Source organism: Lactuca serriola, chromosome 4 (assembly GCF_051521515.1).
Source record: "Lactuca serriola cultivar US96UC23 chromosome 4, Lser_US96UC23_V15, whole genome shotgun sequence".
Classification (NCBI taxonomy): domain Eukaryota; kingdom Viridiplantae; phylum Streptophyta; class Magnoliopsida; order Asterales; family Asteraceae; genus Lactuca; species Lactuca serriola.
This window is the reverse complement of record NC_136411.1, coordinates 184,535,442-184,558,530: the sequence shown is the minus strand read 5'-3', so window position 1 is coordinate 184,558,530 and position 23,089 is coordinate 184,535,442. Positions and strand designations below refer to the sequence as shown.

Below are 23,089 nucleotides of genomic sequence, written 5' to 3'. Positions count from 1 at the left end.
AGAACAAAAGGGATACCCTTTAATCCTAGGATCATATATCAATGATCCTTTGGAAATTCGACCAAGTTGGCAATGAAAATTGGTTTTGGGTTTTGACCGCTTGAGTGATCTAGTTGGATCTGCTTATAATGAAGTTGAGCTCCACGGAGTGTCGAGTACAAGTCCCACCTTTCGAGAGCTGGAAAGCCAATTCGTTGAAGAGAGGTATGATACAATAGTGTCAAGTGATCCTCAATTCGGTACGATTGAAGGTGAGCTGAGTGATTTTGGTGAATTTCTACAAGTTTTTGGTCCAATTTTAATTTATAGTGAACAGAAGCTAGCATACCGAAAGAAGAAACATGAAGCTCGTGAACAGTGCATGGCTAAGATAACAACAAATACAAGTAATGTCACTAAAGGTGCCAAATTGATTGCAGGTGCAATGACCTCTGGGAATTTAACTAACGTAGAACAACAAAAAGAGAAGGACAATGAGGAAAATAAAGTGAGGTGCTATGTTAAAAGCTCTACAAAACAAACTATAATATCTATTGGTCATCATCAACGTATACTTGTAATTATTACACTTTATATAAAAAATTATGTAAATTAACTTTAATTTATCTATATTGGTCATCCTAAATGAACCTCTTTAGGTACATGTATGTTTAGGTCCCACACCATATGTATAGGAGGGAGATTCATTTAAAATCATATTATATTAAAGCGAAATAAGTCATCATGGTTTTATAGCTCTTACATATAATCTATATCTAGTTTATAACTAAATATTTTTTATTTTACTTGTTAGCAATAAGATAGAGTTTTTAACAAAGTCATAGTAGATTGAAAAATTAGAATATATTTACAAAATGATGATATAAATATAGTTATCTAAAAATAAATAAAATAATAAATGGTTATCCTTTCTTTCCTTCAATTAATTCTCCTCGAACATGATGATCAATGGACGATGTGTCTTCTTTCTCGAGTCGTACTCCTCAACCATCCATCATCAACTTCCCTTACAACCAAGCCAATCAAACTTGATGTCATCACTCCCAACTACTTTGGACGTTTGTGGGTATGCAATACCCGATCCATTGGTTCCACTAATTCTCCTGCATTATTGAGGAATACAGATCTAGAAAAATCGAAGGAAGTAGAGGTGTCGGAGTGTCACCACCCCTCTATTCACCCTAGACAAACCATATGTAACTAAGACAAATACAACAGTAATGGAACAAAGGGATAAAGAGGATGCAAGCATGAACAAAACTGACTTTGGATTTCTACAGGAGGTGAAGCATTCTCGGAAGCGAACTTAAAGTTAAAATACAACTTCACTCATGAACCTTTCATATTGCACCATCAGTGAACTTCTCTTCCTTACGTAGATCTGATGAACCCATCTAATTCCCTACGCACATACAATGAACATTTCAAGACAGACTCATTCATTTTCATTGTGCACACTCAGCAAACATCCTACTGCACTACAAGCACTGATGTTGAACCCTTCTCAATTTTTGGGTTTGCTATTAAAATATCCAACAAACAAGACGTAAAATGTTAACTTTGTTATATAGTTGATCTTTGTATGTGGATTCAAATGCATAATGGTCACCCACCCACGAGTAATGTTAGTAATTTTACATCACTAGTATTATTTAAGTGTAATCGTATTAATTTGTTGATCAATGTCACCTTGATAAATATTGAACAAGTTAGGATGGTGTGTAGTGCAAATTTGTTTAAGTTTCTCTTGGTTGAAAGTACATTTCTATTTAGGGTAGAAGCCCCTAAACGAACGGGGGTCTGGGGGCAGCGCCCCTAGGAGCGGGGTCCAAGGGGCAGAGCCCCTAGATGGGTTCGAGCGGATTTTTTTTTATATATGCTATGTTACTATATTAAAAATGCATCATAAATCCGAATTTTTGGTAAATGAACCCGTTTTTGTGATCCATATTCTAGACTCAGATTTAAGTTGGTTTATGACCGTTTTCGACAGTTTTAGGACATAAAACTGTCATGTGGTAGTTTTAAGACAATAAGTTTTTCTTGTTATATGATCACTTCGAAATCAGTTTTGGTACTCTTCTTTTTCATAATACCTTTGAAACTCTCTCTTCTGTTTCTCTCTTTTCTGAGTCTTATCCGATTAAATATTGGGAGTACCACCCAAATACTTTAATCTGAAAGTAGATGGCAGAAGAAGATGAAGTTTCTCCTTACCACTCTGAAAGTGGTTTATGTTCTGAGTACACCCATGTCGGTCTTACCAGAATCTGTTGAATATGAACCGTTGGAGGCAACAAAAAGGAGATCAAAGTGGGAAAATGATGATTACATATGTCGTGGTCATATATCAATGGTATGTCTGACTCTCTGTTTGATATCTATCAAACTTTTGAATTTGTAAAAGGACTGTGGGATTCTCTTGAATCCAAGTACATGGCTAAAGATGCTTCTAGCAAGAAGTTTCTTATCGGTATCTTTATGGGTTACAAGATGGTTGGCTCCAGGCCTATTATGGAACAATTACATGAAATGTTAAGGATTCTGGGATAGTTTTCTCAACACAATCTGAAAATGGGTGAAGCCATTTATGTGGCTGTGATCATTGACAAACTGCCCACCTTCCTAGAAAGATTTTAAACACAATCTGAAACATAACAAAGAGGATTTGACTTTGACTCAACTTGGAATCCATTTACTGATTGAAGAGTCCGTAAGGACTCAAGAACTTGATAACAATCCCAATGGCAAGAACCAAGTTGGTTCCTCTTTTGTGAACATGGTGGATAGAGAAGGATCAAAGAATCAAAAGAAGTCTAATGGAAAAATGAAGTTTAAAGGAAAGGATGACAAGTCTTCCAACAATAAGGCTAAAGTGGTTTGTTGGAATTATAACAAACCGGGTCACTTTAAGAAAGATTGTTGTCTTGGTAAAGTGGACAAGGATGGTGTTGGCACAAGTGGATCTAAGGATCCAAAAACACAACAAGGTCAGATTTCTGTTTTCATGCAGAATTCTAAATATATTCAAAATTATATTTCTAAGATTTCTGAAGCATTTTATGTGCAGGATGATAATGTTGCATGGTGGGTTGATTCGGGAGCAACAAGTCATGTTTGCAAAGATCTACATTGGTTTAAGGACTTTCAACCAATTGAAGATGGATCTTTTGTGAAGATGGGAAATGTTGCAACTGAACCAATCAAGGGTTTAGGATCTGTTTTACTTTACTTTACTTCTGGAAAGTGTTTGTGTCTGAACAATGTTTTATATGTACCGAGGATCCGAAAGAATCTTGTGTCTGAAATTTTTTTAAATAATTGTGGTTACAAACAAGTATTAGAACATGACAAGTATATCTTATCAATACATGGTTCTTTTATGGGTTTCAGATATGTATGTAACAGAATGATTAGAGTTAATATTAATTATCCTAATTATGATAATTTTGTTTTCATGGCTTCTTCTAGTACTAGCAATAACTTTAATAAATTTGATTTATGGCATGCTAGACTAGGACACATTCATTACAAGAGATTAAAAGACATGTCAAAAATGAGTTTAATGACTGCTTTTGATATAAACAATAAAAAATGTAAAACATGCATGTTAACTAAAATCACAAGACAACTTTTGAAAGATGTTGTTAGGGAAAGAAAAGTGTTGGAACTTATACATAGTGATTTATGTGATTTCCATGCAACACCTTCCCTTGGAAACAAAAAGTATGTTGTTACTTTTATTGATGATGCATCTAGATATTTTTATGTCTATTTGCTAAATTCCAAAGATGAAGCTCTTGATAAATTTAAGATTTATAAACAAGAGGTTGAACTTCATAAAAATGAATTAATAAAAGTTTTACATACTAATAGAGGTGGTGAGTATTATGTTCTGGTTTATTTTGAATCAACTAGAATAATACATCAAACAACGACTCCTTATACACCATAACAAAATGGTGTAGCTGAAAGGAAAAATAAGACTTTAAAAGAAATGGTTAATTCCATGTTGTCCTATTCAGGTTTAAGTGAAGGTTTATGGGTTAGGCTATGTTAACCGCATGTTATATTTTGAATAGAACTCCAAACAAACGAAGTAAGAATACTTCTTATGAACTTTGGTGTAAAAAGGTACCAAATTTAAGTTATCTCAAAGTTTGGGGTTGTCGAGCAGTTATGAGTCTCACTGAACCCAAAAGGAAAACATTGGGTGAATGAGGTATAGATTGTATCTTTATTGGATATGTTGAGCATTCCAAAGCTTATAGATTCTATGTTTTAGAATCTAATGACTCTGTGTCTGTGAATACTATTATAGAGTCAAGAGATGCTATCTTTGATGAAGAAGATTTGCATCTATACCTAGACCAAGGGACATGATTCAACAATCTTTCAGCAAGAACACAACTCAAGCTGAAGATGATTATGGTGGTACAAGTTATGTATCTGAACTTAGAAATAGTACCAAAGCTAGAAAAGATAAATCTTTTGGATCTGATTTTCAACTATATTTAGTTGAAGGAACAAGGGATGAGAATGTATCTCAACGTCAATATTGTTTTAATATTGAGGAGTATCCAAAGACTTCAAGTGAGGCTAGGCTTCTAAGGAAGTTCATTTCTAGAAAGAGGCAATTAAGGATGAGATTGATTCTATCATGCATAACAATACTTGGGTATTGTCTGATTTACCTCCTGGTTGCAAGGCATTAGGATGTAAATGGATCCTCAAAAGAAAAATGAAGGTGGATGGCACAATTAATAAGTATAAAGCCAGATTGGTTATCCAAGGCTTTAGACAAAAGGAAGGCATTGATTTCTTTGATACTTATGCTCCTGTTGCCAGAACTTCTACTATTAGGTTATTACTAGCTCTTATAGCTACACATAATCTTGTGATTCACCAAATGGATGTGAAAATTGCATTCTTGAATGGTGACTTGGATGAAGAAATATACATGAAATAATATGAAGGGTTTGTGATGCCTGGAAATGAACAAAAAGTGTGCAAGTTGAAGAAATTATTATATGGTTTGAAACAAGCACCAAAACAATGGCATCAAAAGTTTGACAATGCTGTCTTGTCTAATGGTTTTGCATTAAACCAAGCTGACAAGTGTGTATATAGCAAATTTGATACTTCTGGTAAAGGAGTCATGATTTGTCTATATGTAGATGATATGTTGATTTTTGGTACTGATTTAGAATAAGTTGATAAAACCAAGAAATTATTATCATCTAGTTTTGAAATGAAAGACCTGGGGGATGCTGAGGTAATTCTTGGTATAAGAATTAAACAAGGAAACAATGGGATTTCAATTTCTCAATCTCATTACATTGAGAAGATATTGAAAAAGTTTAACTTTGAGAATTGTTCTCCTATTAGCACTCCTATAGATCCTAGTCTTAAGCTTCTACCTAATAAAGGATCTCCAGTATCTCAACTTGAATACTCAAGGGCTATTGGTTGTCTAATGTATGTCATGATTAGTACTAGTCCTGATATAACATATGTTGTGGGAAGGCTTAGTAGATATACTATTAATCCTAGTACACATCATTGGCAAGCTATGAGTAGAGTATTCAAGTATTTGAAAGGGACCAAGGATTATGATTTGACTTATAGTGGATATCCTTCTGTTTTGGAAGGTTATTCAGATGACGACTAGATTACCAACTTAGAAGATCACTCTTCTACAAGTGTTTGGGTATTTCTTTTTGGAGGAGGATCCATTTCTTGGGCATCCAAGAAACACACTTGTATTACTAAATCAACTATGGAGTTTGAGTTTGTAGCATTGTCTGCTGCTGGTAAGGAAGTTGGGTGGCTAAGGAGTTTAATTTATGAAATTCCATTAAACCAATATCTACCATTTCTATAAGATGTGATAGTGTTGCTACCTTGGCTAAGGCTTATAGTCAAGTATACAATGGGAAGTCTAGACACTTAGGTGTTAGACATAGCATGATTCGTGAGCTCATCATGACTGGTGTGATGTATGTGGAGTTTGTGAGAACTCAGTTGAATTTGGCCGATCATCTAAATAAAGGGTTAGCAAGAGATCTTGTGCACAAGGTGGTCATAGGAATGGGTTTAAAGTCCACCTAAAACCTTTCATATTGAGATACCCAATTCCCATCTAATGTGAGGTTAGATGTTGAATTCAATGTGGAAAGCTTGATATTGGAATACATTATTTACTCATCCCAATGTATGTGTTCAGTACTGCAAGTAAAGGAGGTTGATTTTATTTCTTAATAGTTCTTTTGAAAAATTACATTTGTAGGTGCAAGAAAAGGACTACCTATATAAGCATGAAGTTTAGCTACTTCAAGAAGTTGGGACTTGGCTTTGATATGCTTATTGAAGGATGGAACACAAACTAGTAAAATATAGTGTCAAGTTAGAATTTATGAGAACGTAAACGGTTGTGTATATTATCTTCATGTATTCACCTTGAATAGAAAGGGTTCAATCCTTAGTGACACCCTAATATTCAAATATTTGAAATGAGTAATATACTAATTTGAAATTCAATCGTCACGATATTTCATTTATGCATCAGTTTGTTGTTATGATTTTATTTTAAGTTAATCAATATTACACTTAAATGGAGGTGGTTTGTTGTGATTTTACATCACTAATATTATTGAAATGTAATAGGATTAATTTGCTGATTAATGTCACTTTGATAAATATTGAACAAGTTAGGATGGCGTGGAGTACAAATTTGTTTAAATTTATCTTGGTTAAAAGTACACTGCTATTTAGGGGCAAAGCCCCTTAACGAACAGGGGGTCCTGGGGTAGCGCCCCTGAGAGCGGGGTCCAAGGGCGGCAGAGCCCCTGGATGGGGTCGAGCGGAAACTTTTTATATATATGTTATGTTACTATATTAAAAATGTATCAGAAATCCATATTTTCAATAAATGCGCCCGGTTTTGTGATCCGTATTTTAGACCCGGATTTAAGTTGGTTTATGACCATTTTGGATAGTTTTAGGACATAAAATTGTCATGTGGCGGTTTTAAGACAAGAATTTTTTCTTGTTATATGATCATTTCGAAATCAGTTTTGGTACTCTTCTTTTTCATAACATCTTTAATATTTTCTCTTGTGTTTCCCTCTTTTTTGACTCTTATCCGATTAAAAATTGGGAGTACCATCCAAATACTTTAATCTGAAAGTGGTATACACGATTTTCAGAATTTCCAAGTGTTTTTACCCTTCTTTTCTAAAAGTAAACTATTTAATTTCCGGCCACAAATGTGAACTTTTCGACGAGCAAAAGGGTTAAAATGGTTACTTGGTTGAAAAAATGGGGTTTTTTTTTCGAATTTTTATAAGAGAACGTGGATCTGCACTCCACATAAAAACGTTTTTAAGCATGTTTTTGTAAATAGTTATAAAACCACGATATATTTGTAAGTGCTTTTCTAAAAGACGTCATCTTGGTACAAAACTCCATTAAGATTAGGCATTAATCTATTTCATAGGAATAAGGTGCAATGGAAGAATATATGAAGTCCATTCGGACCGTCCACAGTGGATGAGACCCACATCTAATGCGGGTAGGGCCCATATACCCGGAACATTACAGCCTCGCGGCCTACAATATAAATCCCTTCCCGATGCACACTGTCCACTTTCTTAATTTCTTGCATATCCCCAAAACACAATCAAATTTCTATTCTCTGATTTCACATACAGGTTGAATCTAGGGTTTCTATCCGGGTATTTATGTTTCTTGATCCGTGTCTGGTCGAAGAAAAATCCCAAATTTGCTCTTTCCCTGTATAGAATTTCATTAAATCGAGGTAATTTTTCATTTGTAGCTTGTTTTTTCTATCAATGAACTGAAATTGAAGGATGCTTAGATTTGACTTACTTGTTTGGAACCTTTAGTGGTCTTTTTGGTGTATGGTTCTTTAACAGGCCTAGATTATTTCCTTTCGAGAATCGATTTTTTTCTACTGAAAACTGGATTCTTGCTAATTCTGAGAGAAGATATCCCTGTCTAGAAATTGAATTCGCCTTTTTTTTTTCGTAGAGGCGATGAATTTGATTATTTTGAGCTGATATTGATGTTGGTCAGGAGAAATGCATATTATCTAGGGTTTTATTCGAATCATGTGCTGCAGTATAATTATTGCTGAAATATACGATCTTTCATTTCTGCAGTTTAATTCTCGCTGAATACTTGGAGCTGTTATCGCTTGATGGCTGACACTCAGGAAGATTCTAAGTACAGGCCCAATTATGGCTTGAATCAAGGTTTCACACAGTCTCAGATTGTTGGAAAGTATGCTGACGAGGATGACGATGAAGCAGAAGAAGATGATGAAGAACAAGAACACGAACAAGAAGAAACAGATGTTGGTGATAACGAAATGAACGGTACTTCTACTCAGCAGAATGGAAATGATAATGATCATCATCATCAATATGATGATGATGAAGATGATGATAACGATGATGATGATGATGATGATGATGGTGATGATAATACCAGAAGAATGACCAGTGTTAACCTCCAAAGACATCCAAAGAAGCGGAAATTGAAGAGCTTGTTATCAAGTTTTGAATTTTCACCTCGAGTGGCACCTCCATCATCAGTGGCCCCACCAAAACCATCATTTGGTGGAAGAAACACACTTACAGATTGGAGTGAACACGAGACATTTGTGTTACTAGATGCATGGGGGGAAAGGTTTCTTCAATGTGGAAGAAAGAGTTTAAGGTCTGAAGAATGGCAAGAAGTTGCAGACAGAGTTTCTCAAGAGTCAAAGATAGAAAGAACAGACTCTCAATGTAGAAACCGTTTGGATACATTGAAGAAGAAGTACAAAAAGGAGAAAGCTAGTTTAACAGGAAGCAGAGGTGTAAATACTAAATGGGTATATTTTAAAAAGATGGATATGTTATTATCAGGGGAGAATGCTTACATGAACCCTAATGATAATCTAAATCCTGCAAATGGGGTTGATGATATGAGGGATAGTGGTGGGAATTCAGATTCTCAAGAGGGTGATGATGATTCCGATTTGCTTCCGCCCAAGAAATTGAAATTTAAAGGCGGCGGTGGTGGTGGAGGTGGTGGTGGTGGAGGTGGAGGATCATTCAGATTGCTTGCGGAATCGATTAACAAATTTAGTGAGATATATGAGAAGATTGAAAATGGAAAGATACAGCAGATGATAGAGTTGGAGAAGATGAGGATGGATTTTCATAAGGATTTGGAAATGCAGAAAAGGAAGATTCTTGATAGAGCACAAGCTGAGATTACAAAAGTAAGACAAGGAGATTATGAAGAAAATGATGGATCTGCTGAAAATGTTAGCGGGTAATGTATCTTTTTAATTATTAACTAGATTTTAATTTTATTATTGTTAATGTTAGTATATTGACTTGTTGTGTAATATTGAGGATGCAAACTCTGATGAGATTGTTCTCTATGCAATAAATGGATGTATTATTAGTTGCCATACAAGCTTATTTTGTCATATCCATCATCTTTTTTCTAATTTGCTATCTATAATCTGTATTTCTCCATTTTCTTGCGTTGTAACTTTGGATCATTTACTAGTGGATCTTTCATTCAATCTTTTCAAGTAAGCCTTGGTATTAATGTCTTTTATCTAACGGGGGTTTGAAGGTGAAACAAAATTTATATTCATGACAATCCACCGGGATATGATGACAAAGGTTTAATGTCTTGCAAGTTGCAACTAAATTTGGTTTGTTTATTAATTTAGTTAGGGCATCTCTCATATTTTTTAAACTTTTAAATAATTATTGTTTTTGTCATGACTGTTGTCCACTAACTTTTATTTATTAAAAAAAAAAAAAAAACTCTTGTTATAAACTCTCTCTATGGTTATCAACTTAACATTTTTAAAAGCCTATTTTTTACATGAAATACGTATCTTTTTCAATGAAAATGTCAACTAAATTCGAAAGTTGGGATAAACCCTAAAGTTTCTAGCAATTCGAGAGGCTAGTCTCTCCAAAACAAAACCATTGATATCTAAAAAATGCATGATTTTTCTCCCTTCCCACTACGTAGTAAGTACTACTCACATAACAAACTGCAAAAGACCTCTCTTACTAAGTTGCTCTTCAAGCCACCAGAAATGGATTTGGTTTGGCAGCTTTCCCAATTTACCCCTTCTAGAATAAGTACAAATTATTTTGACCTTAGCAATACATTCGCCTCAAGGAGTCACCTTGTCCTCATGGTGAAAAAAAAAAAAAAAAGTGTTGTGAATAGTCTCTAGTCCTCTCATGTGGCCTGTGAAACTGGTAATCCCTTCTTTTTATCAACACTTCTCTATGTGTTCAAATGCCTGATTTTTGGATCACACCCTGAAAGTTTCTTCTGGTTCAACCTCTAATTTCAAGTCAGCGATCAACTGAGGAGGAATGATTGGGTTGAAATTTGATTTCCAATTAATCACTTTAGAGAGTGAGACATGTAACACTTTGTGTGTGCGTGAGCCATGATGTGTCTCGGTTATCTGGAGACGATACACTAGTGGACCCATGAGTTGGACCACGGTGAGTTTGGTGAGGGATTGTTGATATTAGGACTGAAGTTTTAAATATACCTAATCCCAACTCAAAATTCACATCTTTTCGTGTTCTGCCCTCCATCTTCATCTTTTGTTGTCCTTAACATATTGAATTTCAATTCGCATCCCTTTTCATTAGTTGCTCATGTTGGATTAAGTGTCTAAAATCTTAATTAAATTGATATAATCTTAAAAAATAACAGTGAAGTCCTTTTTGATTTATCCTCATAATCAGGAAATAACTTAGATTGATTATATATATGTGTATGTGTGTGTGTGTGAGAGAGAGAGAGAGAGAGAGAGATGAATTATTAATATATTAATTGGAAATAGTAATAATTAGTTAAGAGTTAATCACATATCTCACCATTATTTTAGTTCATCCTAACCTATCATTTGAACAATACTGAGACCATATTGATTAAGTTGCATAATCTATTGCAAACAGCTGAAACTGGAATGAAGAAGTGTCATTCTAACAGTGTTACAAGTGCCTCAATCATGGCTATTCAATAAGGCAAGGGAAAGAAGAGAGAAGCCTATTCCCAAACGAACTTGAAAGGGAAAGCCACATTGGAGATTCCAGTGGGTCAAAGGGAAATGTCAACTTTAATGCTCCTCCTATCGGTGATTCGAAAGAAGATATGTGCTTTCATTGTGGCCAAAAGGGGCATTGGAAGAGAAGATGCCCTAAGTACCTACAAGAAGTGAGAGGGGCAAAGGGAAATGTGTCTGGCTCTTCATCTGGTATGTAATCTATTCAAATTAGTAACATTTATATTTCAAACTCTTGGATCCTTGATATGGGATGTGGTTTCCACAATTGTTCGGATATGCAGGGACTAAAGGAAAGTAAAGAGGTCGAGCATGGGAAGTTGAACCTGATCATGGGGATGATTATGGGGAATAGGTGAAAGTCGGTTGTTACTAGGTTTGGAACTAATGGGCTTTTATTTGATAGTGTTAGGTTTTATTTGAACAATTGTTGTTATTCGTCAAAAATGATAAGAAACATAATTTCATTTCATGTTTTATTTAGACAATGATATCGTTATGGTGTTGATGATAATGACGGTGTAATTTTAGTTTATAAAAATGGTGCATTTATTTTCAAAGCTTATCCTTCTAATGGTGTATATGATTGTGTGTGTGTGTGTGAATAAACTTGGCAATAGTGTTTATAGTATTGATTCTTCTAATGGTTTAGACAAGGCATACTTATGGCATTGTTGTCTTGGACACATTATTAAGAAACGCATCACACAACTCCAAAAAGGATGGAGTGTTAGAATCGCTTGACCTTAAATCAGACGATGAATGCGAGTCTTGCTTATTGGGTAAGATGAATAAATCACATTTCACTTGTACTTGTGAAAGAGGTAAATGATTGTTAGACCTCATCAACATTGATGTATGTGGTCCTTTCAGATCCACTACATGGGATGTTAATTACTACTACATGACGTTTACTTATGATTACAGTAGATATGGGTATATCAATTTAATAAAGCATAAATCGGAAACCTTTGAAAAGTTTAAAGAGTTTAAGCACCAAGTAAAGAATCAATTGGGCAAGAAGATAAAGATGCTCCGATCTGATAGAGGTGGAGAATATATTAGTATCGAGTTCAACGGCTATCTTAAGGAATGTAGAATTGTTTCACAGCTGACACTTCCTAGGATACCACATCTTAATGGTGTATCTGAAAGGCGTAATCAAACATTGTTGGACTTGGTTCGTTCCATGATGAGTTGACTTTTTCTCCCTATATCATTTTGGGGGTATGTCTTAGATACAACCGCCCATATCCTCAATCTTGTTACTATCAAGAAGGTTGCCAAAACACCTCATGATATGTGGACAGGGAAACATCCCTCGCTTGTACATATCAAGATCTAGGGTTGTGAGGCTCTCGTTAGGCGCGAGACTCAAGATAAACTAGAACCCATAACTGATAGATGTATTTTCTTTGGCTATCCCAAAAGTCTTTTGGGTACTTGTTTTACAGACCTAGTGAGAATGTGGTATTTATAGCTCGAAAAGGATTTTTTTTTTCGTGTGAGAGAGCTCATATTCAAATAAGATTGTGAGTACGATTGATCTTGAAGAAATTCAAAAGTCATCCAATGAAGTAACCTTTAATGAAACTAGCTCTCTGAGGTTGAACCTGTTAAGTCCATTGACAATTTGTTATCTTGTCGTCGATCTAGTAGAGTTAGTATGCCACCAAATTTTTATGGTTTCTATAAGAATAGATGGGGACATGTTTATAAGTGATAATACATTGATAAATTTGAATGAGGCGACTAACTATAAGGAAGAGATGGAAGGCCCTGAGACTGCAAAATGGAAAGAGGCAATGGATATTGAGATCAAATCCATGTATAACCAATTATGGACTTTGGTTGATCACATGCCTGGCCAAAAGACAATAGGGTGCAAATGGATCTTCAAGAAGAATACTAACATGGATGGTAATGTACAAACCTTCAAGGCAAGGTTGGTTGCAAAGGGCTTTAGTCAAACATAAGGGATTGACTATGATGAAACATTTTCACCAGTTGTCAAGATTAATTCAATTAGGTTAATGCTTTCCGTAACTGCTTATCATGACTTTGAAGGATGTCAGATGGATGTTAAAACTGCTTTCCTTAATATGAAATTAGATGAGGATGTTTATGGCTCAACCAGAAGGTTTTGAACATGCCAAATTCCCTAATAAGGTGTGTAGGGTTGAGAAGTCCATCTATGTAGTGAAACAAGCATCTCGTAGTTGGAATCTTAGCTTCCATGAATAGGTCATAAAGTTTGGATTTTCTAGAAGTAAGGATGATTCTTGCATGTATGTTGAAGCTAGTGGGAGTGTAGTGACATTTCTAGTTTTATATGTTGGTGACATACTCCTTATAGGAAACAATGTTCCAACTTTTCAAGAACTAAAGTCTTGGCTTGGGAAATGTTTACCTATAAAGGATCTAGGATAAAATATTGAAACGGTTCAATATGGAGAATTACAGGAAAGGGGATTTATCCATGCATCATATTGTCAAATTGAGCAAGGCCTAATGTCCTAGAAGTGATAAGAGTCGAATCTCATATGTTTCGGCTATTGGATCGATCATGTATGCTATGACATGTACTCGGCCTAATGTGGCTTATGCTTTGAGCATGGTTAGCAGATATCAGGGAAATTCTAACATAGCTCATTGGATTGTAATGAAAAACATTCTTAAGTATTTGCGAAAAAAATGTGTGATCTTAGTTTTTGCTGGCAAAGATAAACTTAAGGTGAATAGTTATAGCGATGCTAGCTTTCAAATAGATCGGGATAATAGTTATGTGCAATTTGGATGGGTATTTCTATTGAATGGTGGAGCAGTAACTTGGAAGAGTTCAAAGCAGCAGATGGTGGCTGATTCTACTTGTGAATCAGATTACATCACAGCAAGCGAGGTGGCAAAGGAAGCGGCATGGTTAAAGAATTTCATTGGTGATTTTGGAGTTGTTCCATCAATCCAAGAACCCATGAATATTTTCTACGACAACGAGGGTGTGGTTGCTTTGACCAAAGAACCAAAGGATCATGGTAGATCAAGACACATCGCAGTAAGCGAGGCGACGAAAGAAGCGGCATGGTTAAAGAATTTCATTGATTATCTTAGAGTTGTTCCATAAATCCAAGAACCCATGGAGATTTTCTATGACAACGAGGGCATGGTTGCTTTGACCAAAGAACCAAATGATCATGGTAGATCAAGGCATATCCAAGGTTGTATAACTCATTACTCGGTACCTGTTCGGCCGACTACCGAGTAACGAGTACTCAGGAGTACTCGGGGAGTACTCGGATTCGGTAATTTATGTATAAATATTTTTAGGGAACTTATATATGTCAAAATCATAAGTTAAGATCTTAAGTTGATTGAAATATATAACAAATTTAGATACATGTGAATACAAAAAAACTGAAAAACACATAATGGTCTCACTTCGTGAACAATTATAGAAAATTTAAGATATATATATATATATATATATATATATATATATATATATATGTGTGTGTGTGTGTGTGTGTAGTAATAATCACATATGTGTGTGTTAAATAATAAATCGTTAAATATATTATAGATATGAACCACTGAGTTGACTGGATTTTACAACACTGCTCAGTTCAGTAAGGGGCCGAGTAGCGAGTACTCGGAGGAGTAATCGGCCAACTCGGCGAGTTTTACAACATTGGGCATATCGGAAGGAAATACCATTACATCTGACATCAAGTTGAAGAAGGCAAACTCATGGTGAATCGTGTATCGTCAGAGGATAATCCTATTGATCCTCTCACAAAGGGTTTGAGCAAGATTAAGCACTTCGAGCATGCTAGGAGCATTGGTCTAAGAGATGATATTAGATTTTAGATTTTGGAAGTTAGTTGATAGTTTTGAAACAATGTAACAATAATAAATTGCAATTGAATGGTGATTAAATAATATAAATTTATTTAAGTTCAAATTGTGTGATACCATTTGTCGATTAATTTATTCTTGTGTTTCACTTTGCATATTTTACTTCCCGAATATTAATTTATTCGAAACACCACAATGAGTCATACTTTGGGAGTAAGTATTAATTTAAGATTGTCATGAATCGTTTGTAAATTGTCCATAAGAATTGGACATTGCATATAGATTTCTGCAATATTCATGAGTACTTAGAAAATTGGGATTTTGAGTATTGGTTAAACTTACGCTTAGAGATAACTTCATGGATTTAATCACGATTAATTCGAAGACGATTACATATTTATTCGTAAAATGGAGATATATAAGTCATAGTTTACGAATCTGTTGTACATTGGTTTGCATCAACGTATCCGTAACTAGATGGTATAAAATGTATTCCTATTTGTGACTAGATGAGTAAAATGTGTGATTATATAGTTAAAGTTTATTCGTTTTTTTTGCTTATTAAGGAAAAGCAATATCTTTGGGACCCTTTGTTATTTGATGTTGACATTATAGTGTTGGGCCCGGATGAGACTAAATTGATGTGTTCAATTAGTAGTGTGATGACGTCATCACAGATCGAGAAATCAGGAAACAGAAATTTGGATCATGAGATTGATTCTTATCCATGTCTTGTGTCCATACGATATCAAAAAGAAGGAAAGGATAGTTGATCGCTTATCTAAAGGCTGACGTCTGATTTGATTAGAGTTTAGCATTGTGTTTGAAAACACACTTTACTGATTATTCTGAATTATACTGGCAGTTGTAGTTAGCGATTTATCCAAGTGAAAGACTGTTGGATTAAGTGTCTAAGGTCTTAACTAAATTAGTATAATCTTAAATAATAACAGAGAAGTCCTTTTTGGGTTGTCCTCATAACTAGGAAATAGCTTGGATTGATTATAAAATAGAGACAAATGATTTACTAATATATATTATGTGATTGATATATTAATTGGAAATAGTAATAAGTAATTAAAAATTAATCAGAATTAATTTGGAATTAAGTCTAGGTTAATTAGAAATAACTAGAGGTATAAGGGTTGGACTGCAATTGTTCAACAGTTGAGCAAAAGAGACAATCCAGAACCTTCTTTAGGGTTTTTGAAAGCCTCCAACACAGATAAGGAAAAAGAATTTGAATAGGGATAAAATACTGTTGTTTTATCATTCAAATTTAGGGTTTCTAGATTATTTGGCAAGTATAAAGAAGGGTGTCCCCTAGCCAAATTTGTTCATAACCTTTCGTACCTCAAGAAATTAGATTTCTCCTCTCCCCTATCTCCTATATTCGATGCTAGGGTTTTAAGTGTAACACATTAGAGACTACCACACAATTGTAGCTTGTTTTCGAAAGAGATCTCGAGGTGTTTGATTAGCTTAATTCGAATTAAGCAAATGTATGTTTTCTACTCATGATTTCAATTATCATAGGGTTCTAGTTTTGTTTCATAAAATATGTTGTTATTAATAGTGAAAAGCCATAGATCCTTTTAAGTTACATGTGCCCATAAGTGTTTATATGAAATTTCGCAAGTACGTATGATTTATAACCTAAAAACCCCATTAGCTCATCCAATGTAGAAATGGTTGTTTGATTTGATCCATATTTATGTAAGTGGGGTCTCTCCAATACAATACTTGGACTACTTTGGACCAGGTGAAGTGTTGTACCGGTAATCGGTCCAAGGTAGCCATTGGGCCTAAGTTTTAGGCTTTCTTTGAATGAAACACCTCAAATACGTCTCCATCGTCTTATTCACCATTTTGGATTGCCATCCGTCGTTCTCTATTTAAGCAAAGTATCATGAAAACGAAAATCTCTTTCAAAAAAAAAAATATAAAGTCGGAAAATTTCTTTAACAAATAATGTCGCCAATGATACCATGTGAGTGGATGTTTCAAGCTCAAAAATAGTCTATCTGCCATTACAAGCACCATATCCACCGGGGTGAGACGTAGGCAAAGATTCCAACAAATAAATCGATATCGCATCCTACCCATGGTTAGGAAGGCTCAGGGGCTGAAGTAGATCCAAAAGATCATAGTGGAGCGTTTATCTCGTTGGCATATCTTACACTCCTAGACATATTTGATGACCGCTTTTTGTATTCCCACCCAAAACCACTTCATGGCAAGTGGTTGGTATGTCTTCAATTCACTGGAATGCACCTGAATTGTGTGCCTACTAACTAAAAAAGTTGATTTTTTGGCATTAAGAAATTCAATGCACCAAAACATCCTTTACTCTTTTGCTACCAATATGAGCAATGTGCTTTTATCTTTTACCCATAATAACAACATACTTACGTTTCTTTACATATACCTGCAATCTACTTTATGGTTACCTACAAAAGCAACATACTTACATTTCACTACTTATATGGGCATAGTACATTTGTTACATATTGCTATTCTTGATAAAAGACGTACAATGCTATTATGAGTAAAGGAGTTGCTATCACATTTCAAGAAAATGAAATTATGTTTCTGTTTTGGGTAAAAATGATATAACCACATTGCTATTACGGTTAAAAATAAAGTATATCTTCTTCTGCAGCCGACCACCATCTCCAACCACACAAAACCTTCATCAAAAACTTCGAGTAAACACTGTCATACAATCCAATTTGTTCATTTTCATGGAACTTGATGTGTTCCATGTTCATCATCAATCTTCCCAACTGCATCAAGTATTGATGAATAAGTAATAGCATCATATTCAAAACCACATGATCTCATCTCCCTCATCAACTTTGCAGCCTCTTCAAACATACCCGCATGACTAAGACACCCAAGAAGAGTATTATAAGTCACAACATCCGGTTTCATCTTCATACGTTTCATATTTTCAAACATAACAATTGCGCGTTGTGGACCCCCACTTTTAGCCAATCCATTTAAAATAATATTATGCGAGTTTATATCACCCACACAACCACTTTCTTCCATATCCCTCATTAAAGAACACGCTTCATCTATCAATCCACCCCTTACCATACCTGACATGAGTGCATTATATGCATACACATCAGGAACAAATCCAAGTTTCTTGATTTCATTAAAAAGATCTTTAGCTTCATTTAAACGACCACATTTTCCTAAGTTTTTTATCATTATAGCATAAACCCTTGAGCTAGAATTCCCACAATTCTCTCTTAGTTCTTGAAACAACTCGTTTGCAGCTTCATAACGTTTTGCTTTTCCAAGTGTGTTGATTAAACTGCAGTAAGCAGCTGGGCATGGAGGGAAACCCTTTTCGTCCATTTCTTCTAGAAGTAATAATGCTTTTTCTACTTTATTTGTTTTACAAAAACCATCGATTAATATGGAGTAGGTGAAAGAGGTGGGAACAATGTTGTTAGTTTTCATCTTCTCAAACAATGAAGAAGCTTCATGGGAAGCTTTGGATTCAAAAAGAGCTTTTATCATAGTGTTGTATGTCACCACATTTGGTTCAATTTGAAAAGATGACATTTCATCAAACACCTTCCGGGCATCAGATAAACGACCACTTTTCCCCAATATGTTGATGACATTGTTTATGAGAATGACATCAGGCTTACAACCGTGTTTGACCATGTCTATGTATATCCCATATGACTCTTCTACCCTTCCAGCTTTCCCAAGCCCCCTTATTAACTCTGTGTAGGTGTACACAGTAGGCATACAACCTTTCTCTTTCATCTCTGTTACTAAATCTAGAGCTTTTTCTACTTTACCAGCTTTGAAGTATATTGATAATAAAGTCGTGTAGATCTTAGCATTTGGATGAAACCCGTTTTCCTTCATTTCATCAAACAATCGTATAGCAGGATTATCATGGCCTAATTTGGCAAATGCTGACATTAGAGCACTGTATGTTATAGTGTCGGGGAAGCAATTACCTTCATTACACATCTCACTGTAAAGATCATACACTTTTTCAGGGTGATTTTCTTGCATTAGCATCAGGATAATGGAGTTATATGTACTTGCAGTTGGCTTGCACTTGCGACCTTTGACTTGATAAAAAAGTGAGAGTGCTTTGTTGACCATTTTAGCCTTGCCTAATAATCTCACAATGTCTGATAAATCTTTAGGATCGATGACAACTGATTGTCGAACCATTTCTTGGATCATCTTCCACATCTCCCCGAACATTTCAGAGTCAGATAAACAAGAAATTAAAGTCATGTAAGTAGTGGAATCATGCACGAAATGTCGTCTCTTTCCAGCCCACTTGAAAAATTGCATCTTGACATTAATGTCCACATCTATGTTCAAAACCTCACGAACTAATCGATGATCAACTCTTAATTTCAGTACCTCTAGAGCCTTTTCTGCATCAGGCCCCCACTTGAATATCTTCAAAATCCTGATAAATCTCTCGTCCAACATCCTTGCAGAGCTCTTTCTTGATGTTCTTTGATTGGTGGGTAAATTCCTTGAATCTTCTCTGGGACGCGACAACTGGAACATTTGAACAATTTCATTTTCTGCAATGACAAATAAATATGCCCAATTTAAGATACAGCAGATGGATGGAGATGATGCAAATATAGGATAATGAAATGAAAATGATGAACTGTCTTTGAAGCTGTAAGAGAACAAAAAGAACAATGCACATTACCTGTTTGCTTAATTCTCTCAGAAAGAAAAGGCGTGGTAGTGATCGACCTCCGTAAACTAATTGACATGTTCGTCGTCTTTGTCATCACTTCACAAAGTATAGCTGAAATACATACCCAACTTTAATTTTGAAAAATATTCACAATAACTTTAAGTTTAATCTAGACATTTGAAGCTATAAAAATAAGCAATATGCTTGAATCGTGTACTTTGTCCACTGAAGAAAAACAATTCAGCTACTACTATAATACACTTTATTAATCATAAAACAAAACAATTAGAAGACAATGTCAGACACCAAAACCCATATATCTTCCAAATGCCCACAAAATAAATTAAATTAAGAGCTCTTAAGACTGTAAACCCTTAGATCTTTCCAAAGTCAGACCCCAAAACTCATCTGATTAACCTAATTCTCGATTTCGTCAAACCCCCATTAACAATTACATGTAATCGAGCCAATCAAGTAATCAATAACAAGAGCAAATCTAATTATACCTTCGAATATGCAGTTAGGGGAGAATTAAGAGTAGATGAATCAAGCTAAACCCAGATGAGATAGCAAAACATATGACTTCGCAGCATTTGGTCATCGGCATATCCCAACTCATGATGTGGCTTCGTCTAAGGTGGTCACCGGCGTCGGAGGAGAAATCCACAACGAGGGTATGACGGTGAGTAGACGACGAGGGCCTGATGGTGAGTGGAGGACGGTGATGGAGCAAAGACTAGGGGTGAGCGACAAGGGAGAAGAGCGGACGAGGGACGAAGTGAGAGAGATTTTGTATTTTTTTCCTTTTAAAACTTTGGAGAAATACACATTCAGTACTTATTTTTAGAAATTAATTCGGACCGTTCCTTATTATTTCAAAACTTACACGGTTCATCCCTTGTTATTTTAAATATACACATTGTATCCTTTGGCAACCATAAAATGACTATATTGCCCTTAATGTTTTATTTTTTGTTTAAATATAAATTATTTTATATTAAAAAAATAAAAATTAAATACCCAAACACCCCCTCCCCCCTTTTCGTTCACTTTCCCCCTTCCCTTCCACCTTCCTTCTACCTTCTTTGTTTCCCGGTCACCGAACCCGACCAACACTTCACCGACTTCATCTTCCTCCGACAACATGGTTACAGAGGGTTGTGGATGATTTCTATTGTGGATCTTAGCATCGATTTTTATCTATGGTCCGAATATGGTTACAAATTGTGACCTAGAGGTGATGAGTGGTGTCAGAATAGGAATATGGTGGTGTTGCCGGAGAAAGAGGAATATGGTGGTGTTTCCGTCTCCTTCCCTATCATCGAACCCTTGATGTTAGAAGCAAACCCTCGCTTCAATGTTGTAGCCAGCTAAGAGCAACCCCTCCAACCCCGGACCACAACAGCTACACTCATAACCACTGCCACATGCGGTGGAATTGGTGGTGGTTTAGTAGTTCTACAAAACAAGGTAAGGAAAAGGAGGGTGAAGGAAGCAGTCAACAGGACCCTCTAATTTTTCTTCCATCTCTGCTTTATGTGAAGAGTCAACATGTCTTTGGTTCAAGCTTCTAACAACGTAAATCCCCTCACAAAATCACATTATAGTTTTGTTACTTTATCCAATTGAAAACGAAAACGAGATTTGATTCGTTTTCACTGGGGATTTTTGGTAGGGGATTCGATTTTAGAGATTGATTTTGGGGGTGATTTGATTATTTGAACTGTTGTGTGTGATTGTGTAAAAATAAACAAAACTTGTGAAATGTTTTGATTTTGTGGGAATGCATCTATTTGGAGTTATTGGTGGCAGATTATGGGGCTAGAGGGTGGTGGCAGATGGTGGTGGTGATGCCGGACTGATATCCCAGATGCAAACAACCAAACAAACGAAAAAACAAAAGAATGGTGATTGAAAAAGCCGGTGTCAAAGTGTGTGTGGTGCATATTTCTTTTCTTTTTGTTTTTTTATATTAAAAATAATTAACAAATTAAAAAGAAACTAAAAAAAGAAATGAAAAAGGGCAGAATAGTCATTTTAGGTCGGCAGGGATGAAACGTGCACATTTAAAACAAATGAGGGATGATCCGAGTTAATTTTTGAAAATAAGGACTAAACGTGCATTTTGACACCCGTATGAGAGACGATTCGTGTAATTTACTCAAAACTTTGCCCTAATCATTCTGCTATATTTCAAAGAAATTCACTAAGATTAGTGAATTTTTAGGGAGGCGCATTTTTTTGGTTTCTTTAAAAACTAGATTATAACTCGCGTTAAACGCGGGAGAACACATAATAATTTAAAAAAGAAAATTTATGGGAAACATATGAAAAAAAACATAAACTTTTGAAATAAAAACAAATTACTTGTTAAAGAGATCCATAATGATGATTTCCATGACTTTAAATAAGGGAATTGAACATTACAAGGGTTTAAATTAGCTAAAAAGTAAAATTTGCATATCACTATGGTGGGAATAAATACAGTATACAAAAATACATTTTGAATATTTATACTATGATTTTATTCTGTTACTATGCAAATGATGTATATTTTTGCAAATAAAATTTAAATTTCATTTAGACAAATAAAAGTATGTGTAATAGTATATATAATAAAAATATTAATTTGCGTGTGTATATATATATATATATATATATATATATATATATATATATATATATATATATAATAAATGTATAAAATCAAATGATGAAGGAAAGAAAAAAATCAAAAAGTTCAATAACTTGAAATTGTCATAAATAACATGAATATCATCGCGTTCAGACCAAATAACAAGTCAATAAAATTTTAAAAACAACCAAAAGAACATAAACATACAATTAAAAGTGCGACACACAAAATATTAAAAAGAAAATGTTTGTAAAAGATGAAATGTAAAGTGTTGATGGGTGACTTCATATTAGTCCGACCATATTAGGATTGTTCTTATAGGTCTACATCCAAAGCAAGAGGTTTAACATGTATATTCCAAGACTCTTTGTGTAATACCCTGTTTATTTATTAGATAAATAAATAAATTAATGAACAAAAGGTAGCCCTAAAATAAATAATTATATATCAAAGGATGGTCTCGAAGAGCTAATTGTCACAAGTTTAGAAGATGGGGGTTAAAAGTGTAAATCTTGGACTTGATTTGTAAGGATTCTCAGAATGAGGGGTTAAATGGTAATTTATGGATCTTAATTGAGAATAATTTGTAGAGGAAGGGTTATTTTGTAACTGTTGGACTAGTATTGAAAAGAGTTATGGGAGCAAGGGTTTAAAGGGTAAATTAAGGATTTGTTTTGTAAGAAAAGAGAGGATGAGGGACTATTTCCGTCAATATGGTTCCTTGTTTGGATGGAACGGGTATAACTGTTCCATTGCTCATACCCTAACC

At 34.9% G+C, this 23,089-nt stretch overlaps 3 protein-coding genes and 1 long non-coding RNA gene across 4 annotated transcripts; 3 read left to right on the top strand and 1 right to left on the bottom strand.

Moving 5' to 3' along the window:
* Window positions 1-7,635: 7,635 nt before the first annotated feature.
* On the top strand, window positions 7,636-9,505 carry LOC145103021 (trihelix transcription factor ENAP2-like). Its single transcript, XM_079040555.1, has 2 exons — window positions 7,636-7,819; window positions 8,184-9,505. The coding sequence occupies exon 2, from the start codon at window positions 8,222-8,224 to the stop codon at window positions 9,347-9,349; it is 1,128 nt and encodes a 375-aa protein (XP_078896681.1). The 5' UTR covers window positions 7,636-7,819; window positions 8,184-8,221; the 3' UTR covers window positions 9,350-9,505.
* Window positions 9,506-11,016: 1,511 nt separating this feature from the next.
* On the top strand, window positions 11,017-11,688 carry LOC145103020 (uncharacterized). The gene is made up of 2 exons (XR_013706334.1): window positions 11,017-11,320; window positions 11,413-11,688. It is a non-coding gene; the product is annotated as an uncharacterized LOC145103020 (long non-coding RNA).
* Window positions 11,689-13,790: 2,102 nt separating this feature from the next.
* LOC145099057 (secreted RxLR effector protein 161-like) lies at window positions 13,791-14,249 on the top strand. Its single transcript, XM_079036643.1, has one exon. The coding sequence runs from the start codon at window positions 13,791-13,793 to the stop codon at window positions 14,247-14,249; it is 459 nt and encodes a 152-aa protein (XP_078892769.1).
* A 3,097-nt stretch (window positions 14,250-17,346) lies between these two features.
* LOC145103019 (Pentatricopeptide repeat (PPR-like) superfamily protein) lies at window positions 17,347-20,560 on the bottom strand. Its single transcript, XM_079040553.1, has 3 exons — window positions 20,192-20,560; window positions 19,695-19,796; window positions 17,347-19,560 (listed from the first exon to the last, which is right to left on the bottom strand). The coding sequence occupies exons 2-3, from the start codon at window positions 19,777-19,779 to the stop codon at window positions 17,723-17,725; spliced, it is 1,923 nt and encodes a 640-aa protein (XP_078896679.1). The 5' UTR covers window positions 19,780-19,796; window positions 20,192-20,560; the 3' UTR covers window positions 17,347-17,722.
* Window positions 20,561-23,089: the final 2,529 nt, after the last annotated feature.

Bases quoted from the DNA above. Each gene is read 5' to 3' on its own strand.
- LOC145103021 (XM_079040555.1), top strand. From the start codon at position 8,222: ATGGCTGACACTCAGGAAGATTCTAAGTACAGGCCCAATTATGGCTTG.
- LOC145099057 (XM_079036643.1), top strand. From the start codon at position 13,791: ATGAAAAACATTCTTAAGTATTTGCGAAAAAAATGTGTGATCTTAGTT.
- LOC145103019 (XM_079040553.1), bottom strand. From the start codon at position 19,779: ATGACAAAGACGACGAACATGTCAATTAGTTTACGGAGGTCGATCACT. The intron at 19,561-19,694 runs GTAATGTGCATT...TTGTCATTGCAG, and splicing joins TGAGAGAATTAAGCAAACAG to AAAATGAAATTGTTCAAATG.